Here is a 24,803-nt window from a genome sequence, read left to right as displayed (position 1 = left end):
CCCGTTTCTACCCAAATATCGGTTGCCCATGGAAGCACAATGCATTCTGGGCATTGTGAGTGAGCAGATGAAACCGCAGGGATGGACGGAAATGCAAATGTCTTTCGTGTGAGCAGCGGACACTGTAAGCCCTGGTGTTTAGGAGCTCAGCCCCATCCGAGCCCCCCCGCCGCACCCCCCCCCCCCCCCCCGCAAGGAAGTGAAGGGTCTGCTTTCCTCTTGACAGGCGGGCTGCGGGCTTCCATCTCTCATGGGAAATTCTCGCTTCCAGCCCCTGTGCACTGACCTCTATAAACATGGCGTTTTGTGAGGGGACAGTGGGGTTCCAGGGAGGAGACACACGATCTGCACCTCACAGCTAATCCCCACAACAGCCCAGGTGGGCCGTGCTACACGCGGCTCCGCAGAGGGAAGCCTAAGCCAGAGAAACCGGCCTACACGCCACGTGAATGAGATGCTTTTTCACAGCGTGACGGACAGATGGGGCGCAGCTGCACTGTCTGTCCCTGACACGTGTACATGGGAGGTTCCGCTAGGACACTGAGAGGTTCTGCTAGACTAGGCTCTGGTTCTGCCAAGAGCAGGTTCTGGTTCTGTTAGACCAGACTGTGGTTCTGTTAGACCAGACTGTGGTTCTGCTAGACCAGGCTGTGGTTCTGCTAGAGTAGGTTCTGGTTCTGTTAGACCAGGCTGTGGTTCTGCTAGACTAGGCTGTGGTTCTGCTAGAGCAGGTTCTGGTTCTGTTAGACCAGGCTGTGGTTCTGTTAGACCAGGCTGTGGTTCTGCATGAGCAGGTTCTGGTTCTGTTAGACCAGGCTGTGGTTCTGCTAGAGCAGGTTCTGGTTCTGTTAGACCAGGCTGTGGTTCTGCCAGAGCAGGTTCTGCCGGGGCGCCAAGGGGTCCGGCCGGGGTGTCAGGAGGTTCTGGGCAGGTTTGACCAGGCCACTCCGCGCCGGCAGGTCCTGCAGAGGCTGCGGGAGACAGGCAGGCGGGCCCACAGCCTAAGAGGACCAGCTGCGGGGACACTGAGCCTGGGGCGGGGCGTCTGCAGCAGAGGGGAAGTCCTAGAGGGCGTCCTGGTGGCAGCGGCTTCTCCCTGCCTCTCCCTTCTCTACCGACGAGTTGACAGTCCTCAGAGCGCAGGCTCGGCTGCCGCGGTGAAGGTCACCGTGTGGCCACAGGACGGAAGGCACGGCGCCTGCCAGTGCCCGGAGCTCGGGCCCCTCTGAGCTGGAGAGACCACGTGGTCGCGGGCACCGGTGGGCACACCTGTCCTGGACGTCACCGGAGCCGCTCATTGTCCCTCGGCTGTGCGACCACATGATCGGTGGGAGCTCCTCAGGGCCTCGGGGTATTTACAGCCTCAGTTCACTCGGCCCCTAGGGGAGGCTGCTGCCGCGCCCGCCGCCCTCCCAGTGCCGTCCCCGGGGCGCCGTGCCCCGCGCTGCTCCCGTGCCGCCCTCAGGTCCACCGCGGCAGTGCCCGCGACACGGCTCACACAGGCGGCTGCGGGAGCGGCGGGGTAACTGGCATCTCGAGCAGGTTCTGGTTCTGTTGGACCAGGCTGTGGTTCTGCCAGAGCCGAGGCTGGAGGAGTCACTGGCGGTGAAAGGAGAGGCGAGCGACGCTCTGTTCGAGTCAGTTTCCGACTTGATCAGGACGAGAGCAGAGCCAGCCCCGCTGTGTGCCCGATGTCAGCCCTAGCCCTGACTGCCCTGCCTAGGAAAGGGGGGCGTTGCCATAGCAATGCACCAGCCACCTCTCAGACCCCTAGCTGGGCCCCGCAGGTCCGGCTTTGAACTGAGGTCTGCAGGTGGTGACGGGCCCTCTGTGACGTGGTGATGCGGGCATCTGTCTCCTGCGGGCACCCGTCTCCTGTGGGCCCCTGTCTCCTGCGGGCATCATCTGTCTCCTGCGGGCACCTGTCTCCTGCGGGCACCCGTCTCCTGCGGGCACCGGCCTCCTGCGGGCACCCGTCTCCTGCGGGCATCTATCTCCTGTGGGCACCCGTCTCCTGCGGGCACCCGTATCCTCCGGGCATCAGTCTCCTGTGGGCACCAGTCTCCTGTGGGCACCCACGCCTGGCACGAGGGCAGGGGTGACCCAGCGGTCCAGGCGGGGCTCCCCCCTGGGGCGCAGAGGACACGCGGCAGAAGGAGTGTTTCAGCCGATTCTGGTTCTTCCAGCACAAACCCTGCCGAGCAGTCACAGTGTTCCCGTTTGAGAAGTGGGAGGACTCACACCCGTCACCGACCGGAGGCGGACTCCGCTCCTCTGGCCCTGACAGCGTCAGTCGGGAGCCTCAGAGCCCGCTTTGCAGAAACACCACGAAGCGCAGGGTCCTCCTGTTCGTGCTCGTCGCCACGGGAGGAGTCCCGGCGCCGGGCGGCTGCCACTCCTGGCGCAGCCTCTTCTGAGTTTTAAGGCCTCATTTATCCCGTCACGCGTCCTGAGGGGCCATGAGAGCAGCGGGCGCAGAGCTGCCGGCTCCAGCTCAGGGGCTCCTCGTGCTGCTCCAGGTCCCGCCCGGTCCCAGCCCGGCCTCGGGCTCGGGTCACGCACCCGCTGTCGCTATCTTCCCGAGGCGCCCCCCCCCCCTTAGTTCCCCCCTCCCCATCGGCTCCCTCCACCCTTCACCCCTGCCTGCTGCACCCGCTCCTCAAACACAGGGAGGGCCTGCGGGACCAGCTCTGCAGGACGGGCTGTGCTGGGGACGGTCGGCGTGGACACCAGCAGGACAGGGAGGGCAGGACGTCAGACCTGCTGCGCCGGGAGGACTGCGGCTCAGAGGGCAGCTCCTGCCGCAGAAGGTTCTGGAAGCTCCATTCAGAAGAGGAGACTCTGAGGCCCCACAGGACCAGCACTGCAGGGGGTGGGATGGCTCTGATGGCACTGACAGCTGGGCACCAGGGCCCTGGGGGGTCATTCCAGGAGGGCCCTGAGGGGGGGTCAGCCCAGGAGGGCCCTGGGGGGTCAGCCCAGGAGGGCCCTGGGGGGTCATTCCAGGAGGGCCCTGAGGGGGGGTCATTCCAGGAGGGCCCTGAGGGGGGGTCATTCTAGGAGGGCCCTGGGGGTCAGCCCAGGAGGGCCCTGAGGAGGGGTCAGCCCAGGAGGGCCCTGGGGGGTCATTCCAGGAGGGCCCTGAGGGGGGGTCAGGCCAGGAGGGCCCTGAGGACCCCTTCCCAGCATGAAGCAACTGGCAGCGGAATCGCCAGGCCGGGAAGCGGGGATTGACGACCCTGTCACCTGACCTGCGCCCAGACACCCCCGAACCCAGCCTCCCCCGGAGCTGAGCACGGGCCGTGTTATCCACCTGCCCGTTCCTGCGCCCAGAACTGCCCGCAGGACTGGCAGGGTCTCTCCCGTGTCGCGGAGTCCGGTTCGGAGGATCGCAGAGCGTCTGCGTCCTGTGGTGGCGCAGGCACAGCAGCCTCCGCACCTCCCTCTCCTTCTGACGCAAGGAACTCCGCCGCCCGGAAGGACGCGGCCCCGGCCGCTCCGGGTCCCCATCGCCGCACGCGGTCCTCCGGCAGCTGATGCCGTCACCTCGGCCTGTGCCCCGCTATCCGTGTGTCGCGCAGGCCCAGGACCCTGCTCGCTCACCGCTCCTGCCTGACACTCGCTGGTTCTCCAGCGGCTGTTCCCGCCCCCCAGAGGGGACCAGGAGGACATGGAGCCCCCGCCAGCCCAGCCCACAGCTGAGCTCCTGCGGGAACGCCAGCGTGGAGCGCGTGACCGAGTGGACAGGTCCAGGTCGAGCTGTCCCACAGCCTGCAGGTGCCTCCTGACACGGCCAGGCCAGGCCGCACCTGCTTGTGCCCGGGTGCGAACAGGGTGAGCCGGGAGTGGGGAGGAGGGAGGAGGCTGGCGGGCGGCGGGAGGCCTGTCCTGCGAGCCCCAGCCCAGTCGCATCCTGCCTCGCTAGCGCGGTGGGACGGGCTGACCACCTGACACCTGCCTCGTCCGAAAGCTGGTGCCCTGCACCACGAGGGTCCCTTAGACTCCCGACTCGTGCTTTTCCCCACTGACGGTGAAGTGACCCCTAACTGAGAGTGACCACGGAGTCCAGCTCCCGTGGAATTCACCGTGGCTCGCGAATGCCGTGGGCTCTAAGGAAGGTCACCCTGGAGATGGACGGTCCTGGCAACACATTGAGACGAGGCACCAAAGGGCTAGTGAGGGTGGGGATCAGCTCCATCCTGGGGGGGCAGTGAGGGTGGGGGTCAGCTCCACCCTGGGGGGGCCAGTGAGGGTGGGGGTCAGCTCTACTCTGGGGGGCAGTGAGGGTGGGGGTCAGCTCCACCCTGGGGGGGGCAGTGAGGGTGGGGGTCAGCTCTACTCTGGGGGGCAGTGAGGGTGGGGGGTCAGCTCCACCCTGGGGGGGGCAGTGAGGGTGGGGGTCAGCTCTACTCTGGGGGGCAGTGAGGGTGGGGGTCAGCTCTACTCCGGGGGGCAGTGAGGGTGGGGGTCAGCTCCACCCTGGGGGGGGCAGTGAGGGTGGGGGTCAGCTCTACTCCGGGGGGCAGTGAGGGTGGGGGTCAGCTCCACCCTGGGGGGGGCAGTGAGGGTGGGGGTCAGCTCCACCCTGGGGGGGGCAGTGAGGGTGGGGGTCAGCTCTACTCCGGGGGGCAGTGAGGGTGGGGGTCAGCTCCACCCTGGGGGGGCAGTAAGGGTGGGGGTCAGCTCTACTCTGGGGGGCAGTGAGGGTGGGGGTCAGCTCCACCCTGGGGGGCAGTGAGGGTGGGGGTCAGCTCTACTCTGGGGGGGCAGTGAGAGTGGGCTCAGCTCCACCTGGGAGGCCGCGTGGCCCGGGCCTGGCCTCCCCTCACCTGACTCCCGCGTGCGGCCGCGCACCACCTCGCTCCAGGGCCCGGCCCCGATGGCGTTGAAGGCCTGCACCTGCACCTCGTACTCCGTCCACTCCTCCAGCTCCTCGATGGTCAGCTCCCTCTCCAGCCGGTCGCTGACGACGTGCGCCCGCGCGGGGGCCCGCAGGTCCGGGCGCCAGTACTTGACCCTGTAGCCCACCGACTCGGGGTTCCCATTGTACTGGGAATCGGGCAGGGGCTGGGGGACAGTCCGTGTGAGCTGACGTCTCAGCCCCCTCCCTGCCGTGGCCCCGGGTGGGCCTGTCTTATGGGCCAAGTCCCTGGACAACCTTTTCTGGGGGGATGTGCTCAAAACACGGGTCCCTGGAACTTCCCTCTTTGAACCTGGCCAGACCTGATTTCTCTGACCACATCCTGGCTTCGTTTTGGGGGGATGTTCCGATGGAATGTCAAGCTGGCGCCCTTACAAACGGTTCTGTGTGGCCCAGACCCAGGGCGCACAGCCCGCCCCGTGTGGGCTCCTCCCCAGGCCGCCGCTCGGCTCCAGGCGCCGTGAGGAGCGCCCCGATTAACAGAGCCAGGCGGGTAGCACCTTGCGGCTTCACCAGGAGATAGGTCTGGACCGGGACAAAGGCAGGGCAGAGAGACCAAGCCCTGGGTGCATGCGTGCCCTTGGGGGCCCCAGACCCCCGCCTGCAGCCTCTCGCCACCCAACTCACCACCCAGCGCAGCCGCAGGCTGGTCTCGCTGGCGGTCCGGACGGTGACGCTGGACGGAGCCACGTCCGGGGGGGCCTGCAGCGTCTGGATGACCCGGGAGGACTGGCTGAAGGGGCTGGCCCCTACCACGTTCTCCTGCCTCATCCGGAACCTGGGGGCACAACAGTGAGAGCAGAGGGCAGTGTGGGGGACAGAGGAACCAGGAGGACCCCCAGGCTGCTTGGGGGGGCCCAGGCATGTGTCTAACTGTATCCTAGGCCCATGCTCAAGGGCGCCCTCTCTCTACCTGGTTTCATTATAAATGCAAATTATAGCCTTAGCCGGTTTGGCTCAGTGGGTAGAGCATCGGCCCTCAGACTGAAGGGTCACGGGTTCGATTCTGGTCAAGGGCATATACCTCGGTTGCAGGCTCCATCCCCAGCCCCGTGAGGGCATGTGCAGGAAGCAATCAAATCGGTGTGTCTCTCTCACATTGATGTTTCTCTCTCTCCCCCTCCCTTCCACTCTCTCTAAAAATCAATGGAAAAATATCCTCGGGGGAGGATTAACAACAAAAAATTGATTGTTGACCCTAATGACTATGCATTATTCTATAATAAAAATATTTTAAAAATGCAAATTACATATCTGGTCTTTTTCCCTGAAAGACCTCAAAGCATGGTAATCTGCAAATCAGCGGTTTAAAGTTCCCTGAGAAGCGTGACTGGGTGGGTTCCGTGGCTAGGGATGTGTGCCGCCAGCTGCCAGTGGCTGGTGCAGGGGCTCGGAGTTCAAGCAGCTGTTGAACAGATGGAGCGTCAGATTGTCACACCCAGCGCCAGCTCTGAACGTCCAATGTCTCTTCGATGACCCAGGGCCCCGCGGCCCATTCCCGCCAATTTGGGTGAGAACGCCGGGTTCGACCGGTCATCCCCGGTCTGCAGGGTGAGGGTGGAGTCAGGTGTTCTCTCAGCCCGTGTCCATGTCCTCAGCCCTGTCTCTCCTGCATTTAGATCCACCCCTTTGTGAACCGAACTTAGACACAAGGAAAACATCTGATGTGCACACACGTCCTTGTTACCTACAGAGGCTTCCTAACTTTACACGCAGCTGAGACAGGGACACGGGTCTCTAACGGCAGCTTCTTTTTTAAAAATGTTTTTCTGGATTTTAGAGAGAGAGGGAGAGGCAGAGAGAGACGGAAACATCGATGAGAGAGAAACATCGATCGCTGCCTCCTGCACCATCCTAAATGGGGACCAAGCCTGCAACCCGGGCAAGTCCTCCCCAGGAACTGACCCAGCAACCTCTCGGGGCGTGGGACAATGCTCCACCCACTGCGCCACACTGGCCGGGCTCTGACTGCAGCTTCTGATCTTGGAAATCACCACGTGGCCGACACCGATTTCACGAGGGAAGTCGTGAATCCCGATGGCTGGTCTCACGCTCAATGTTGTCTCTAAAAACGAGTGTGTGGCATCCTGAATCGTCCGCTCCCATCTCAGGGAAGGTTAAAGGGAACAGGCGCTGAGCAGTCGCTCCTGCTGGGTTTTTGTTTGGAGCCTGACTTTGCTGCTGGACCGAGAAGTGTTCTTTGCAAGGACGCCGTCCCTGCTCCCTCCCCAGCTGCGGAGATGCTCGTCCTGGCAGGACAATGGCACCATCCAGCTGCCCCCGCGGCGATAACGGGAAATTGCATCGCCCTCGATCATCTTACGGGAAGTTATAACCTCGCTAACAGCTCATCATCACGCTGCCCTTCTCGAAGGCCAAGGATTTACGCCCGCACTGTTTCAGGGTCGAGAAGCAGAAGGTGAAATGGCACGTTAAGTGCTGATCAGTGAGACCGGCAGCCCCTGGCCGAGGGGGAGCAGCGGCATGTCCCACATGACCAGGAGTTTTGTAAAGAAAAGCAGCACATGCCTGGCCGGTGTGGCTCAGGGGTTGAGCATCGACCTATGAACCAGGAGGTCACAGTTTGATCCCCAGTCAGGGCACATGCCCGGGGTGCAGGCTCCATCCCCATTGGGGGGGCGTGCAGGAGGCAGCTGATCAATGATTCTCTCTCATCATTGATGATTCTATCTCTCTCTCCCACTTCCTTCCTCTCTGAAATTAATAAAAAAAATTAAAACAATTTTAAATGAAAAGTAGCTCGTGTTTGACTGCACACAGTGAGCCGTCTCGACAGGGCGCCCTGCCAGCTGGGTGGACGGAAGGGTCACTGTCAGTCTGGCATCGGGGACAGACCTCCCTGGGAAAGACTCAACTGTGCACCTTGCTCCCGCAGCTTCCGTTTTCCATTCTTGCCCCTTAGAGGCATCTCACATGCACCGACGTGCAGACCGTGCCCCCTGCTGGAGGGCCGCACGTCTCACCTGTAATGAGTGTAGGGTGTGAGGTTTGGGATCTCCAGTGTCTGGGCATCAGGCTCATTCTCCTCCTCGTACAGGCTGACCCACTCTTCCTCGTCACCAATGGCTCCCACCTGTGGAGAGGGACCTCCTGGGACTGCTGGACAGCCGCAGGGCAGAGGCCACGGTGGGTGGGGCTGGACAAGCCCCCCGGGGCCCCACACGCTCTGCACACACACCTCCCACTCGAGCTGTGGAGACGTGGGCTCCTGCTGTTCCCACCTTGGTCAGTACCTGAAGCCTCTGGGAATGACAGGGCGGAGAGGACTCACGCCATCTGTCCTTCCTCCCAACTGACAGTGGGAGAAGACGTGGCCAGGACCCCACGTGACCCCGGTGGCCGAGCATCCTCACGGAGGGTCCAGACCATTCCCAGCACATCTGACCAGGGCTCTGTCTGTCCTGCTCACACCCAGCCCTTTCTGCCCAACACACGGGAGACACCAGAGAGGCTGGGCCATGGGAGGGCATCACAGAAAAGGGCTCGCCGCTGCCCGGAGCCAGACTGGCAGGCAGCCCTTCCGGTCAGAAAGCCGCCTCCGGCAGAGGTGACTCCCACACACACAGCCCACTGACCAGCTCCTGGTGCCCCGCGGGCCTCCTGCTTCTGCCTCATCCAGCCTCTGGAAGCGGCTTCATGCCTTCGACCTGCGTGGGGCCCCGAGCCACACGCTCATGACTTCCTGTGCTGCCCGAGTGGCTGCTAGTCCTGCCCACAGAGTCTGACCACAGGACTTGCCCGGCCGTGCAGGAGCCGGGGCCGACCCAGCAGGAGAGGCCAGGGCCCACCCGTGACCTCAGGCCGCCAAGAGACCCTCGGAGTTCCACCCTGCAGGTGCCCGCCTCCCGTCCCAGGCCTCGCTGGCACCTGGGCAGGCGTGAGGCTCTGGGAACCAGAGGACAGGTGCAGAGCGGGGCTGAGCACGGAGTCAGGCCCCAAGAGCTGCGTCGAGGCTGGCAGTCAGGGCCTGGGCCTCCACACTCCATCCCAGACCTACACGACCGCATGGGAGCCTGCTCATCACGTCTGCGAGGGAGCAGGCTGGAGGGGAGCCGGGGCCAGAGGGTGGCACAGGAATGCGAGACGACCTAGGGACATGGAGAAGGGCGCGAGGACGAGGAGCAGACAGCAAACATGCGTGCGGGCAGGCGCCTTCCTAAAGGAACTAACGCAGACACAACCCGACACGCTCTCAGCTGAGACACGAAAGCAGCTCCGCAAAAGCTACAGACTTCCCAGGCCCACACCCCAGAGGAAACCAGCCCTCGAACAGCACAGCGCGGCCCAGCAGCCGGGGGGCGCAGGCGGCGTCCAGCGAGGGCGGAGGGACGAGCGCCGTGGTCACCCCACAGCCACAGGCCGGGAAAGGAGTGGGTGCGGGTAACGTGACCTCGGGAACACGGAGGAGCCAGACCTGTTCCTCAGCCGGGGCGGCCCCTGGGGGAGTGCACTTGGGAGACGTACAGCGTCACTCTGCAGCCCTGGCCTCTCGGAGGAGCCTGTCACCACGAAGGACCTCGTGGGCACGGCCTGGCGGGGCCCCCGTGCGCCTTCCCTGCGGGCCCGGCCGGCTCCCCCCGCTGCTCTAGCTGCCAGCCCAGCCCTCGGCAGAGGGGGCCCGGCCAGCGGAGCCCACCACCCTCCGAAAATCCTTCCGAGCCAAGGGCTGCTCTGACGCACAAATGAGCACTAAGTGGGCTTTTCCCCCTTCATTTCTCCCTTTCAGAGCAGTTTCCTCTGCTCCCGGAGCGCCAGCGCCCGCGGAGCAGCCTGGAGAGGCCGGGCGCAGGGCGGGCCATTAGAACCTCGAATGGCGGGTCTGCGGGCTGCCAGGCAGCGGGAGCCAGATGAACACGGACAGTAACACTCTCCCCGTTATGGGCGTCGAGAGAGTGTGGGGAGGGGTGTTTTGCTCACTGCAGGGTCAAAGGCGACTAATTAAGCAAAGCATTACTGAGCCAGAAACACCTATAAAAGCTGCTCTCCACAATGTGCACCCCATCAGCGTACTGCAGGCCCCTCAATGGCTCCGCGCGGTGAGACCTGCCGAGTTCTCCGTGTAATCGCGCCTGCGCACTGCAGGGGGGCCGAGCTGAAGGGCCCTCGTGCACAGAAGAGCTGACTGAGGGGGTCCCGGAGCGGAAGTCAACACTGAGGCCCGAGTACCTGGTGGGGGCTGCGAGGCGCCCGGTGGCCCCGCCAGGCCACGCCGCGGTACCTGGAGATGGGCCTCTGCGGCCACTGGAGCTCCCGCCCTCCTGGCGCCCCGCCAGCACCTGAGCAAACCGCGATCACAGCATCGCCCTGCTCCTCAGGTGGCTGACGGGTGAATGGCGCCACCCACGGGCGCTCCGCATCCAGTCCGTGGCTGGCTCAGAGCAGGGCACAGCCGCTTCCCGGGTGGGAGGTGGGGCGAGGGAACTCGGGGTCTCACTGCAGCAGAGGAGGCCTGTTTGCCTGGCAGCCAGTCAAAGGGAATTAGGTGCGGAATGTTCCAGAAGGCTTCATCTATACCAGTTACAGACTCAAGGGCCCCACTGTTCTGAGTTTAGGAAAGGGGAGCTGCCGGGACCAGGGAGGCCACGGAGACATTCTTGGAGAAGTAGCTGCAGGGACCTCAGTGAGGCTTCCTGGAGGACAGCACATGGGAGCATGTGTGCACATGCATGTGTGTGCATAAGTGCCTGTGTGCATACCTGTGTGCACAAGTGTGTGTGCTTGCACATGCATGAGTGTGTGCATGTGTGCACGTGTGTGAGTGTGAGTGCATGTGTGTGAGTGCAGGCATGCATGTACCTGCATGTGCATGGTTGTGTGCACATGCATGTTTGCATGATTGTGAGTGTGTGCATGATTATACGCACATCAGCATACATGTGTGCACACCTGTGTGCATATGTGTGTCTGCACATGTGTTGGTGGGGGTTGGGGAGACCTTTCAGAGATCACAGCACAGGGTAAAGCCTCTACTACTAGACAATGTGGAACCGGCACACGAATAGCCAGACTAAGAGCAGAATGGAAAGTGCAGACACAGACCCACGTGCACACGGAAACGCAACCTCCTCAGATCAGGAGGAGGCAGGACACGGACTTCTGAGCACCTGGCGGTGGGACAGTCACGTAGCTATTTGCAAAGTGATGCAAGAGGCTCACAGCTCACTCCACGCACGAGGACGATCCCCCTGGAGGGAGAGCTGAATGCAGCGGCGAAGCCACGGTGTGGCGCGGGGCGCGGGGCGGACTCCTTTACAGTCGAGCGTGGGAGGGACCCTCCCTCTGGGGCTCAGCACCCCGGGCCGTGAGGAGACTGGTCAATTGACCTCCGCTGCATTGGCATAGCTGTCAGTTACGTGCTGCAGCGAGAATGCGAAATGTCAACCAGCAGTGGGCCGGGTGAAGCCTAGACCCGCGGTTGCCCACCTGTGGCCCGCGGACCACTGGTGGTCCGTGAGGTCCCAAAGGTTGGCGACTGTGGGTCCAGACCATTTACATCTGATTCATGATCCGGCAAGCCCACTCCTAGGAATGCATCCCAACGACTCAGCGGCAAAAACACACAATAATGATGATGCGAAAGGCAGAGACCACCTCTGGGCAGAATAACGCCCTCCCCTGGGGCCATGCTGCCTTCCAAAGGGACCCTGTGGTGTGACGAAAGTTACAAACATTGAGACAGGGTGACCCTGCCTTATCTGGGGGTGCCATCTGATTACAGGACCCCTAAAAGGAAGAGGTGAAGGGCGGGTCAGGGAGATGAGGGAGGAGGAGGGGCGGAGAAGCTGGGAGAGACCGTCTGGCCCCTGCTGGCTCAGAGGTGCAGGGAGGGGTGGGAGCTGAGGAAAGCTGTTGGCTAAGTCGGGGAGGGTAACAGCCGTCTGGGTCCCACCAGCACAGGACGTGGCTCTGACCACAGCCAGCGTGAGCAGGGAGAGGGACGCCTCTGGAGCCTCCAGGCAGGGGCGCAGCGCTGCCACCCCTGGATCTCAGCCTGTGAAACCCAGTCGGACGTCCCCTGGGAAGAGCCATCAGCTGACCCGCGGGTGCCGTATAAGCCACAGGGGCTTGGCATCTGTCCTGGCAGCGATGGGAAAGGTGTGCCCATCCGATGTCCACGGGCAGAGGCAGACCCACACACGGCTCTGCCGCAGCCACACCAGGGAGGCCACACGGCTGTGAAGGGAGGAGGGGCTTGGGGGGTGGGGGTGGGGGTAGGGTACGCGCCGTGAGCTCAGGCTGCGTGTCGCCGGGAGCGAGGCCAGCCAGCCAGGTCAGAGGGTGCAGGTTCCTGCAGCTGCTTATGTGACAAAAGGAAAGAGGACAGACCCAGCCCGGACGGGGCCAGGAGAGGCGGCGGGCACGGGACACGCCTGTGCACACGCCCTCCCATGGGTGTGACGCTGGGATCCTGCAGCGAGTTACAGGCTCAGGAAGAAAGGAGACTTAGATGGTTTGAACGTGTGCTAAAGAGTGAGGTGCTTTTCACAGAAAGCGCTCCCTACAGACTGAAGCCAGAGAACAAGACCACCCCCCACAGGGCACAGACCTCTGGGAGCTGCTGGGAGGTTCAGCCGCCCGAGGAAGGACCAGGCTGCCCAGGCAGCGTTTGGGGGGCCCATCGCATGTAACGTGGGCTGAGGGCAAACCCTTAAACCGCATGTGGTGGTCTCATTGTTAGCGGTACCGTTGAAATTACAATTTTGAAACTCTGTAATAGTCGGATAAAGATAATAATTATGCTAATATTTCTAAAAAAAACCCACATTTTTAGTGAAGAGAAACGGTATTTAAAATATAAACTCCAAGTAAAATATCCTTAAATTTGAATTGGAAATATCAGTATGAATTCATGATGTTTCAAAGTGCGTATTTCTCCTCTCCGTCCCCCGGAAAGGCCTGGAAGCAGCCGCCAGCCAGCAGCAGTGAGCACCCCTTCCCTGCCCATTCACTGGGGCAGCCACGGCCCTGGTGGGAGGGCCGGGGTGAGCCCGGGCAGGGAGGGGGGTGGTCCTAGGCCGTCCGTCCGCGGTGCCCGGGAGCAAGGAGCTCACCGAAGGTTAGGACGCTCGGCTCAGAGGCCTAGACCCCGAGGGATGCCCTGACCAAGAGGGGCCAGTGAGGTTTACAGTGAATGACGGCCGTGGTGGACACTCACTGAACACAGTAAACATCGGTGTTCCGGTAAATAGCGACACTCAGGGGGAGATCAGGCCAAAAGCCAGCGAAGCCCTCTCACCGGGAGCACGGGGCCGCTCCTGATGCTGAAACGGGACGCAAGGGAAGAGCCCAGGTCAGTCCTGCTCCCAGGAGTGACCTGCCGCACAGCAGCTCCAGGACGATTCACTGCCCACAAGAACCACAGGGAACGCCCACTTGTCACAGCCCGGCTTTCTCCTGCGCGCCCGGCAGCTCGGAGCTGCGCCCAGGGCCGCGGCAAGCCCATCTCCTCTCCTCCTCCAGCCTCGCCTCCTGCTGGCCCGCGGGGGGCCGTGCGCACCTCCTCCCAAGAGAAATCTCCCCTTAACCAGCAGAAACGGGTCAGCTTCGCTTACGGCTCTATCCCTCCCGCCTAGAGAAGCTCCTGGAAGGAAGCGTGCTCCACAGACCTTGAATGGATTGCACTCATTCATTCATTCATTCATTCATTCATTCATTCATTCATTCATGTGCTAAGACACGTTACACCCACAATCCATCCTATTGGTGTGATGGCAGCTGACTGGGACCAGAGTTAAACAGTCAGTGATGCTCTCAGACTCGGGGTACCCCTCACAGCCTGAATTGTAATTCTCATCACCACTTCCTCCACGTCCAGTGAGACCCCCCTCTGTCAGCTGGTCCCCCTCAGCTCCCCACCCTGTCCCCAGCACCCGCCCTGCCGTGGGTGTCTGGTCCTGCCAGCAGGGCCTCCCCACACGCGCCCAGGGTCTGCTCCGTCCGGCCGTGGACGGCTCGCAGGGAAGGACCCATCAAACCCTGGAGCCGGTGCCGCTCTCCGGCGACTCCCGCTCCGGCCGTCAGAGAGGCGCACCTGCCCCTCCACGAGCCACCTGGAGATGGCCGTCTTCCCGTCGTAGCCCGGCCGGAACTGCAGGGTGGCTGAGCGAGGGCTGATGTTGGAGATGACCAGGTTGGACGGGGCGCCGGGAAGCTCTGGAGAGAAACGGGAGAGGGCGGCACAGACTGAGCTTCTGCCAGTTTAGGAGGCGGAGCAACATGCCGGCGAGTAGCTCCTCCCAAACCCCTTCCTACCACAGAGGGCGTGTTTTCAAACCACGAGAGGCCCGGCCGGCGTGGCTCAGTGGGTGAGCGTCGACCTATGAACCAGGAGGTCACGGTTCAATTCCCGGTCAGACACAGGCCCAGGTTGGAGGCTCCATCCTCAGTGGGGGGCGCGCAGGAGGCGGCCGACCCATGGTTCTCTCTCATCACTGATCTCTCTCCCTTCCTCTCTCTCTCCCTTCCTCTCTCTCTCCCTTCCTCTCTCTCTCCCTTCCTCTCTCTCTCCCTTCCTCTCTCTCTCCCTTCCTCTCTGAAATCAATACAAATATTTAAAAACCAACAAACAAACAACAGGGAGGAGCACAGCTTCCCTGGGAACACGCCCAGCACGGCCCGCTCTACGGGGCCGCCCGCTCGCGCTGGCGCTGGGGCAGGCGCAGGAGACCTCGCGGCCTCGGGGACGCCAGGCTCAGTGGGGACCTCTGTGCAGCCGTCTTGTTCAATGGACACCGCTGAGCGAGGAAGGAGGGAGGACGGGGCCTCAGAGCACACACAGCAGCACACGTCCCCCTCCCGGATCCTGACTGTGATCATGACCGTGAGGCCATGGAGAGCAGGCGGGGAGGAGGGGGGGGGGCCGGCGGGGGGCAGAGGAGTGCACGCCCGGTTCCCAGGCAGCTGACCCGGGCACTGGGCAGGCCCTGAGCCTGGGCTTCCTGGGCCTGGTTTCCGAGACGACGGGTTCAGGGGCGAGTGCCGAGCTCTCCCCACTGCCCGCGTGCAGGTGCTCTGGCAACTAGATGAAGGGAAGGCGTGACCTGAGGCTCCCCCCCCCACCCCATGACGAGGGCCTACCCCTCGGCAGTCCCTGGGGCGGGCTCCCCCCAAGCGTCCACGCCGCGTGGCAGCTGCGGTGCAGACAGCGGCCCCGAGGTTGGAGCGCAGGCAACGCGCTAGAGCAGAAGGCTGGGCGGCAGGAAGGAGGGAGCCGGGGGCGGAGAGAGAAGGCGTTCTGAGGACGCGTCCTACTGCCCTGGCCGGGGCACGTGGGCCAGTGTGACCGGGGCCAGGGCTGCCCCAGGAGGGCAGGGACCTCGGTGCCTTCCATGTCTAGTTTAATGAACCCCGAGCAGATGTTCACATCGAAGGCAAGTGCCTCTTCTTTACGTTTCTGGGCTCCTGGGTTCGGCACAGGGTCCCTCAGCCATTAAGGATGTGAGCTTCAGGGACAGCAACAGATCCGTGCCCGCCGCCTGGGCTCTCCTCCGGCCAACGCCAGGGATGCCGTGGGGGGGAGGGGGCACCATGCCCAGCGCCCAGTACACCACCCCCAGCGCCGGCCTGCACCCACCTTCTCTCTCCCTGCCCTGCCCCTTCCTCCCCACCTTCTCCCACTGCGCTTCCTGTCCCAAACCCGTCTCCATTGTTTCCCCGAGTGAACGAAGCTGGATGCTTCCCACTGTGCCCGCAAAAGGGGCTTCTGGGAGACAGCCTCCCAGGAGATCTGACCATCAGCTCCGGCCGCAGGCTGAGGAGGGAGCCACGCCCGCCGTAACCTCCTAGTGAGGGCCTACCAGCGCCCGCCGTGGTTTCTGTGCCTCCAGGTCAGCACCTTCGCCACGGCAGCGGGAGCCTCCTTCCGGGCCCCTCCGAGGCGTGGCCCCCGCACGTGTCTGGCTCACTCGCCTGCCCCTGGACCTCTGCCCGCTTTCTCCGCTTCCCTGGACTCTCCCCCGTGCTCCCCCTTAATTCCAAAGGCAGAGGAGCAACTGCAACACCGTGCTCCGCGGGCGCCTGCACTCTTGCTTCCCGGCAATGGCATTCGTTTGGCTCAACTCAAATTCTCATAATATTTTTCTCCTGGCTTGGCCTTCGTCTTTGACACTATTTCTCAAAAATATGTTTTTGTTGATTTCAAAGAGAGGAAGGGAGAGGGAGAGAGGGATAAAAGCATCAATGATGAGAGAGAACGATAGGTCAGCTGCTTCCCGCACGCCCCGCACTGGGGATGGAGCCTGCAACCCGGGCACCTGCCCTGACCGGGAATCGAACCGTGACCTCCTGGTTCATAGGTCAATGCTCCACCGCTGAGCCACACCGGCTGGTGACACTATTCTTTATTTTAACATCGGCATTTCCCCTCTCTCACAAGGCCTGCAATTCCTTCTGTGGGGTTCCCTTTCCCGGGTGGGCGGGGCCCCAGCCCAGCCCCCTGAGGGGATTCACCCCCCACCCCCACAGAAGAGAGGGGGGTCATGGTCAGAAGACGCTGGGAAACAGGCCGCAGCGGGTCACCCTCCGCTTACCCCTCCGTCCAGCAGGACACTGGCCCCCTCACAGGCGGATGCCCTCCAAGCGTCAGGACTCCAGGGGGAAGGAGGGCCGGAGCCCTGCTCTCACTGACCTGGGGGCACGCCCGAGGAAATGGTGGACGAGGTGGCCAGGCCGGCGCCCACGGCGGTGAGGGCAGCCACGTCGATGGTGTAGGTGGTGAGCGAAGACAGGCCCTGGATCTTGTACTCGTGCGTCGTGCTGTTGAGCATGTCTGTGAGCCGAGAGTCGTTCCTTCCGTAAACCTCCCAGGAAATCCGGTAGCCTGGGGGGGGGGGGGGACAGCAGAGTTGGGGGGGGCTCCCGGGGCCGAGGGCAGGAGTGGAGGCCGCCCCGTCATCTCCGACATTTGCAGAGTCTGGGGAGAGGCTGCTGCCCTGGCAAAGTGCACCCCGGAGTCAGGGCTGTCCCAGGTGCCCCAGATACCTCCTGCACCCCCCCTCCCCCCACCCAGGCAGCACCGCCCGCATCCTGTCCACGGTGATCAGTGGCCTGCAGGACAGGTTGCCCGACACGGGGGCACCCTCAGTGCCCGCAGCGTGACGACCGATGGCTGCCAGCCGCTGTGCATGCCTCCCCTTCTCTCCTCAAATTTTGGCTGCATCTCGGCCATATTTCCATTTTTATAAGCTCGTATTTTCATGAGGCGGCACCTCGCTCAGCGTGGTCCTGGGCGGCACCTAATTTGTGGGCCCGCTGCTCGCGCTCCCTGGGGATGAGGGATGCGGCTTCACTGGGCCAGCGCGTGGCCTTAAAAAGTGGCTCTTTCCCGAGCCCCTGTGGCCCCGCCTCCCCCTCGAGCCTGAGCCCCCCTCCTACTGAGCCCCGACTTCCCTCTGCTCCACCCAGCGGGGCCTCACTGCCGCGATTATCCACCTGACTCCAGCGTGTGTGGGGCTCAGAGAAAAAGGCCCAGCCGGCCCCTGTGTCCGCCCCCGAGGGGCTGATGAGGTTGGGGGCGCTGGAGGCCCTGCAGAGGGACCGTGATGGAGAGCCCGGCCATGGGCAGCACGAAGCCGCTGACAACGCGGCTCTCCCCTCCCAGGCAGTAAACTGGGCCCTGCCGCTCCAGGGGCATCGAACGCTCCTCGGATGAAAGCAGTCACACAGTAGGAAGCAGGACTTCTGGTGAACAGAGCTCAGAGAGCAGTGTCTCGGGACTTTAATTTAAAAAAAATTAATATCAGAAGCCACTGCCTGTCTGCTGACCCCCAGCCCTCTGAGCCCCACGGCATCCGAGCGCTGGCAGGGCTCCAGGCAGGGACACCAGGGACACAGGCAGAGGGGTGGCCCCATCACGGTGGCCCTGTGCTCACCAGAGTTCCCCAAAGCACAGCACAGCTGACGCCTGAAACCTGCTCCCGGCTTCTGGGTCCCTACCCCAGCTCCCACCCCAGACCCCTGCCCAGCTCCCACCTCAGGCCCCTGCCCCAGCCCCCACTCCAGGCCCCTGCCCAGCCCCCACTCCAGGCCCCTGCCCCAGCTCCCACCCCAGGCCCCTGCCCCAGCTCCCACCCCAGGCCCCTGCCCAGCTCCCACTCCAGGCCCCTGCCCAGCCCCCACTCCAGGCCCCTGCCCCAGCTCCCACCCCAGGCCCCTGCCCCAGCTCCCACCCCAGGCCCCTGCCCAGCTCCCACTCCAGGCCCCTGCCCCAGCCCCCACTCCAGGCCCCTGCCCCAGCCCCCACTCCAGGCCCCTGCCCCAGCTCCCACCCCAGGCCCCTGCCCAGCTCCCACCCCAGGCCCCTGCCCAGCCCCCACTCCAGGCAGGCCATGGGGGTGTGTCCTGACAACAGAGGAGACTGGTCTCTGACTCAGAGGCTGGAGCTGAGCAGGGAACACCCCTAAGGGGCTGGGCTGGTGGTGGCAGGGCCTGGCGTGGGGACGGGCCCTGGCTGTGGCACACGCAGCCACACACGTGCTCTGGCGGCCTTCTGTCTGAAGGTGACCCAGGCCTGCGGGCGGCAAACCCGTGGCTCCTCCCCGGGGACAGGCGCTCACCTGTGATGACGCCGTTCTTGTCCAGCGGCTCCTGCCAGCTGACCTTGAGGGACGTGTCCAGGATCTCCGTGAAGCTCAGGTGCCCCACAGTTCCTGGCCCTGGGGGGGGTGGGGAACACAGTCCCTGTCACACTAAGCCCATCCTGTCAGGCAGGCTGTGCAGAGAGCTCTAACTATGAAAGGGAAGCGGCCGGCCTGGCAGGAGCTCCCGGAGGCCCCGCCAGCAGCTCTGGTTGCTGCTGAGACCGCGGCGCAGGCACTCACTGTCCTCGTGGGTGCGGACGAGCCGGGGCGCGCTGGGGGGCCCGTCGCCGGGCGTGGTGAAGCACAGGGCCGCCGTGAAGTAGGCCGTGAACTTCCGCAGGTGGCTGATGTAGCCGTGGTGCGCTCCGTGGAAGTCCGGCGCGATGGTGACCACGGTGACGGACTCCGGGGCGTCGGCGGGCCATGCGAGGAGCTGGGGGGAGCGGGTTGGGAAGAGATTCCTGTTAGTCGCACGGCTTCAAGTCTGCACCAGAATTTCATGTGAAATTTACCTTCGACGTCATATTAAGAGACGTTATAAATCCAACCTTTGCCATCTCACTGAGAAGCACTGAGTTTGAAAGGGATCTCAGCCCAGCCGGTGTGGCTCAATGGTTGAGCGTTGACCTATGAACCAGGAGGTCACGGTCAGGTTCATAGGTCGATTCCCGGTCAGGGCACACGGCCAGGCCGCAGGCTCGATCCCCAGTGTGGGGCGTGCAGAGGCAGCCGGTCAATGATTCTCTCTGATCACTGATGCTTCTCTCTCCCTCCTTTCCTCTGTGAAATTAAAAAAATAATAATACAAAAGGAGATCTCGTAGATTGCCGAGTGCAAACACGGGGATTTATATGTGCACACGTGACACAACGTCCTCTTTATCTCGTGGCACAGACGCGCCGACCGTCCCTCCTCCCACACACACTGCCAAGCGTGTGGCTGGGCAGCAAGGAACACGGACTCCAGCTGTCACTCCCGACCCGGACGAGCCACACGCACAGGTGTTTCCCCACAGGCCCGCCCCAGACTCGGCCTGGGACAGCCCCGAGGCCCTGGGACAGCCGTCGCTGTTTCTAGTTTCTGTCCAGCAGCTGCCTGGGCAGGCGGGCAGGACACTGATCACAACGTAAAGCCACACAGTCTGCTGACACGTGGCAGGGGGGCTGCCCAAGGTCTGGCCACTGTGTCTGAGGGACCGGGTTCCTGTGGCACCAAACATTGGGGGCCTGGGGCTGGAGGGCGGCGGCCGCAGGACAGGAGCACAGCCATGCGGATCAGAGCGAGCGCCGGCCTCGCCAGTCAGCCTGGACGGAGCGGCACAGCCTCCTGCTGATCCACATGGTTTCCCCTCAGGAAGCCGACGGCGGGCCCTGGAGGCGAGGGCGGGCCAGCTGCTGGCTGGCAGCCGGGCTGGCGCAGACACATGTTTGTGTAAATTGAATCCAAACGGAGAAAGACTGGACTGTGTCGGAGCAGAAACCCCCTCTGCATCTGAGACTGCCCGTGTCCCGCGCGAGGTGGGCGCTCCTCTCTAGGCGTCTGCCCGCGCCCACCTCCAGGTGGACGGTCATGACTGCGCTGAGGCCATGGCTCCAGGCCCAGCCGGGGCGGGGATACGGGGACAGAGACGACGCTTTTGGGACCTGGGCCCCAGCACATGGATGAAGGTGACATGCGCTGGCGACGAAGGACGAAGGGAAGGTGGAGGGTGGGGAGGGTCCGTGCCTCCGATTCCGGGCGGAGAGGTGACCTGGGTCACCAGGTCTCCGTCCCAGGAGCCGAGGGAGGGGACGCCGCTCCTCACCTGATACAAATGTCCCTCAGTGTCCCCCGGACAGGGTCCCTCCCGGGAGGAAGTGATTCCTGCAAGCCCGATCCCAACCCACGAGGTGGGGCTCCCTCCCGCGGGGATGTTCACGGGGAAGGCCTTTCTCAGGAGACAGTGCTGTGTCCCCCCCCCCGCCCACGGAAAGCCAGCCAGGAGTTCCTGAGCAGCACAGCTGATGCCAGGACCGGGGTGACTCCCGTGACCCCAGGACGGGCAGCGGCCTCCGTGCTGACCCCCAGGCCGGGACCTTCCGAGACACCCCGGGGCGAGGCGCGTACCTTGTATCCCTGGTTGATGCCGTTGATGAACTGCTGGGGCGGGGGGTTCCACAGGAAGCGGATGGTCGTGGAATTCACCGCTTCCGCCTGCACGTTCTGGGGGGGCGCGGTGGGCACTGTGCCAGGCATCGCCACCAGAGACAGGAACCAACAGGAGGCGCGAGGGGGAGAGAGGGAAACACTCTTAGCCGCTGCCCGCCGCATGGGCACTCACAGCCCGAGGTCGGGCGCGTGACGATGTCTGGGGAGCTGCTGGCATCACAGAGAAAGGGGCTGGGCCGTTTCTCCTCTGCGGCCGAGTTCGTTAAGGCGTCGGCGGGAAAGGGGCCCGGACCCCCGTCCCCGGGGAGCCGTTCCGGGGCCCGAGGGGAGAGCAAACCCAGCTTTCTCCAGCTTCTCTCTCCCCGACCTCTGAGACCAGACCCGGTTCCTGTGGGCGCCCTCCCCGCAGGCACCCACGCTCCCCCACTGGCCTTCACACGAAGCCATCGCCCTCCCGCGGGCACCCCTGCTTACGCTCTCGGAGGCCAGGCCTCTGCCTGTCACAGGGGCCCCATTACAATTTCCACTCTCTCTTCCTTTCTGTTACCGAGCCCAACCATGCACCTGCCAGGGGGCCCGCCCCCAGGGAGTCACAGTCCAGGGGACACCCTCGTGCAGCCGAAAGGGCGTCTCTGCACGGTGCACACGCTGGGAGGCTTCAGACCGGAGCTGGGCCCGGCCCTGGGGCAGAGGCCTGAGAAAGGCGCGCTTCCTGGGAGAGCGCAGCGAGCAAAGGCATGGGATTATGGGAAAACCTGGTGACTGGGAAGCACGGTGTGCGTGGCTATGGGGCGTGAGGGGGACACCAGCAGAGGAAGCAGATGGGCCACGCCGGGTTGCCTCCCACACCGAACATCGGGGTCGACGATGTGTATGGGGCAGCGGGGGTGAGAGCATTTGGGAAAGGCAGCCCACACATCCCAGCAGAAGGCAGGGTATCGGCTGGATGAAAACCAAGACCCGACTATGCGGCATCTAAGAGAATCCCACTTGAAATACAAAGCCACAGTAGCTCACAAGTAGGATGGAGAAATACACACACACACTGACTCCATCTGGAGAGGTTATGTTACCATGAGGAGCGCTCGGCTTCCTGCCAGGAGGGGAGCCGAGGAGGAAGAGGGAGGTCACATATGATGGCGCGACCTATTCACCGAGAAGAGGCAACCTCCTGCATGTGTTCTGCAGCAGAACGCAAAGTACCAGGGGCGAAACCGAGACACGGAAAGGAAAAACGGGAACATCCACTGTTACAGCTGGGAATTGCAGTGTTCTTAAAAAAAAACAGACAAAGAAAATCAGGAGGAGACACAAGACCTGAACACCCAACACCGGGGAGCAGCTTGACCCATGTGATATCAAGGTTTCAATCCACCCGCCGACGGCAGAACACACCTTCTCCCCGGTGCACATGGAACTTAACCAAGATAGAAACAGGTTAAGCCCCAAACAAACCAAAACAAGTTAAAGATGATGCAAATCACAAAATGCATGTTTTACGGCCCCAAAAGAACCAAACTTGAAATTAATAACAGGAAGATGGTGGAAATTCCCTAAATATTTGGAAATGAAGCAATGCACTTCAAAATAACCATGAGTCCAAGAGGAAGTCACATGGAAAATTAAAAAGCACTTCCAATTTAATGAAAATGAAAACGCAACATATCAAAATTTATGGGGTGCAGAGGTGTTAGAGGGAAATTTATAGCATTTAAATGTTTACCTTATAATCTAAGATTCTACCTTAAGAATGTGTAATAGTTAATTAAACCAAAAACAAGCTGATTCAAGGCAATGGTAAAGAAAAAGAGCATAAATAAATGAAATGAAATTAGAAAAATAATAGAGAAAATCAACAAAATCAAAAGCTGATTCTTTTAAAACATAAATAAACCTTGAGCCAGACTAATCAGAAATAAGTGAGAAACCACAAATTGCCAATATCACCAATGTCAGGGAACACCTCTCCAAATCCCATGACGTTAAGAGAGGAGAGTACATTTCGTACATCTTTATGCTCATAAATTCAACAATTTAGATGAGGTGGACAAATTCCTGTAAAGAAACTCACTTACAGAATCTACTCAAGAAGAAATAGACAACCTAAGTTGTCCTACAGCTATTAAATAGCTGAATATGCAATTAAAACCTTCCAATAAAAAAACTCTAAGCTCATAAGCTTTACTGGTGAGTCTACCAAACATTTGAAGGAAAAATAAAAGCAATTCATCCAAATCAGAAAAAGACATTAAAAGACAAGAAAACTACAGACCCGTATGTTTCCCTCATGAACACAGGTGCAAACATGCTCAATAAAAATATCGGGAAATCGAATTCTACAATATATAAAAATCATACTTTATCCCGATCAAGTGGGGGTTATCTTACAAATGCTAAGCTAGTTCAACAGTCAAATATTCATCAGGGTAATTCTCCATGTCAACAGAATGAGGGAAAAATGTGATCATCATAATAGATTTAGGAAAAACACTGGATAAAACTTAACACCCAATGCTGACTTTTACAAACCCTCCCAGGGAAGCAGAAAACGGCTAACCCTGATAAAGGGACCTATAAGCCTCGACAACACGTAGTTAAGATACAGGGATGGGGTGCTGTCCCTTAAGATCAGGGACAAAGCCAAGACATTGTTCTGGCATGCTTTGTCTGGAAGTGCAAGCCAGTGCAAGAAAAGAGATAACAGGCACAAGGGAAAAAACAAACCCCTCTCTCTAGAGTCTAAACACACAATGTAACTGTCCTTGAAGAACAGGGAGCCAAAAGTCAATTGTAGCCCGGCCTGGCCGGTGTTGCAGTGGTTGGGCGGTGACCTATCGACCAGGAGGTCATGGTTCGATTCCCGGTCAGGGCACAGGCCTGGGTTGGGGGCTCGATCCCCAGTAGGGGTCGTGCAGGAGGCAGTCAATCAATGAGTCTCTCTTATCACGGATGTTTCTATCTCTCTCTCCCTTTCCCTTCCTCTCTGAAATCAATGAAAACTATTTTTTAAAAGGTCAATTGTATTTCTAAACATGAGCAACGGAGAACTGGAAATTAAAATGACAAAGTCAATACCATTTAAAATACCAACGTAAACAGGAAGTAGACATAAATTTAACCAACTGCATGCAAGCACTGGATGCTAAAAAGTCAGAACCGTGATCACAGAAGCAAGACCTAAGCAAACGGAGAGCCACAGCCCGTTAATGGGTTGGGAGGCGACCTAACCAAGCATCAGTTCTCCCCAAACCGGTCTCCGGTTTGAATGCCACCCTAGCAACGCCGTTGCTAGGAGCTTTTAGAGATTGGGAAGTTGACTTTAAAATGTATGGGGAAAAGTAAGGGAATTAAATAGACAAAACAATTCTGAAAAAGAACGAAACTGCACAATACGAACTGCAAACCTACAGGAATTAAACAGTCACTGCAGAAGAGACGACACGCGGGCCCACGGAGCAGCCAGAAAGCACCCGCGTGTGCACCAGCCGAGCTTTACTGACGCACGGGCGGTGCTCTGGAGCAAGGATGCTTTGTAACAACGGTGCCAGGAAGAATGGGTGTCCACGTGCAAACCCCCATCTGGGTCCACACCCATGCCTTATCAGAGACCAGCCCCCCCCCCCCCCCGGCCGCCGCTTTATTAAAAAACCTCCAACTCTTCTCAGCCCTCTTCCCTTTTTCCTAATTATTGTCATCAGAGTGACTCGAAAATTTGTGGGCAATGGAATTAAACATTTATTTCCTCGAGTGAGAAAAAGCCCTGCGGCCAGCGCACCCGCCCTGCAATGCACCCCGCACCGGAGCCCTCGAGGCCGGAAGGGGTTACGGGACCCAACAGACCCTATGAGCAAGGACAGGGCCCAGCGGGGGGACCAGTGTTCACAGAGGGCTTGTCCCCCAGGCCTGAGCAGGAAGCCGACCACCTGCAGCTTGCAATCAGGAATCAGGCCTCAGGGACATTTTCTGTGATAATTAGCATTTTAAAAAAATATTTATTGATTTCAGAGAGAGGAAGGGAGAGGGCGAGAGAAACATCCATGAAGAGAGAGAATCATGGATCGGCTGCCTCCTGCACGCCCCCCACGGGGATGAACCCGCAACCCGGGCCTGTGCCCGGACCGGGAAAGGCACGGTGA

General features: G+C 61.2%; 1 protein-coding gene across 2 annotated transcripts in view; it reads right to left on the bottom strand.

Annotated features, from left to right (window-relative positions):
• The window catches only part of SDK1 (sidekick cell adhesion molecule 1), a 562,331-nt gene that overhangs the window by 50,150 nt on the left and 487,378 nt on the right, over nt 1-24,803 (bottom strand). For both annotated transcript variants that reach the window (XM_036313322.1, XM_036313323.1), the window contains 8 exons: nt 20,626-20,741; nt 18,760-18,952; nt 18,496-18,594; nt 16,569-16,760; nt 13,974-14,095; nt 7,906-8,015; nt 5,549-5,699; nt 4,830-5,067 (listed from right to left, as the gene is read on the bottom strand). In XM_036313322.1, coding sequence (XP_036169215.1) covers nt 4,830-5,067; nt 5,549-5,699; nt 7,906-8,015; nt 13,974-14,095; nt 16,569-16,760; nt 18,496-18,594; nt 18,760-18,952; nt 20,626-20,741 — 1,221 coding nt within the window. The remainder of the gene's footprint in view (nt 1-4,829; nt 5,068-5,548; nt 5,700-7,905; nt 8,016-13,973; nt 14,096-16,568; nt 16,761-18,495; nt 18,595-18,759; nt 18,953-20,625; nt 20,742-24,803) is intronic.

The sequence above is a fragment of the Myotis myotis genome, unplaced genomic scaffold (genome assembly GCF_014108235.1).
Source record: "Myotis myotis isolate mMyoMyo1 unplaced genomic scaffold, mMyoMyo1.p scaffold_m19_p_6, whole genome shotgun sequence".
Taxonomy (NCBI): Eukaryota; Metazoa; Chordata; class Mammalia; order Chiroptera; family Vespertilionidae; genus Myotis; species Myotis myotis.
The sequence above is the reverse complement of the archived record's forward strand: the minus strand, read 5'-3'. Positions and strand labels throughout refer to the sequence as shown.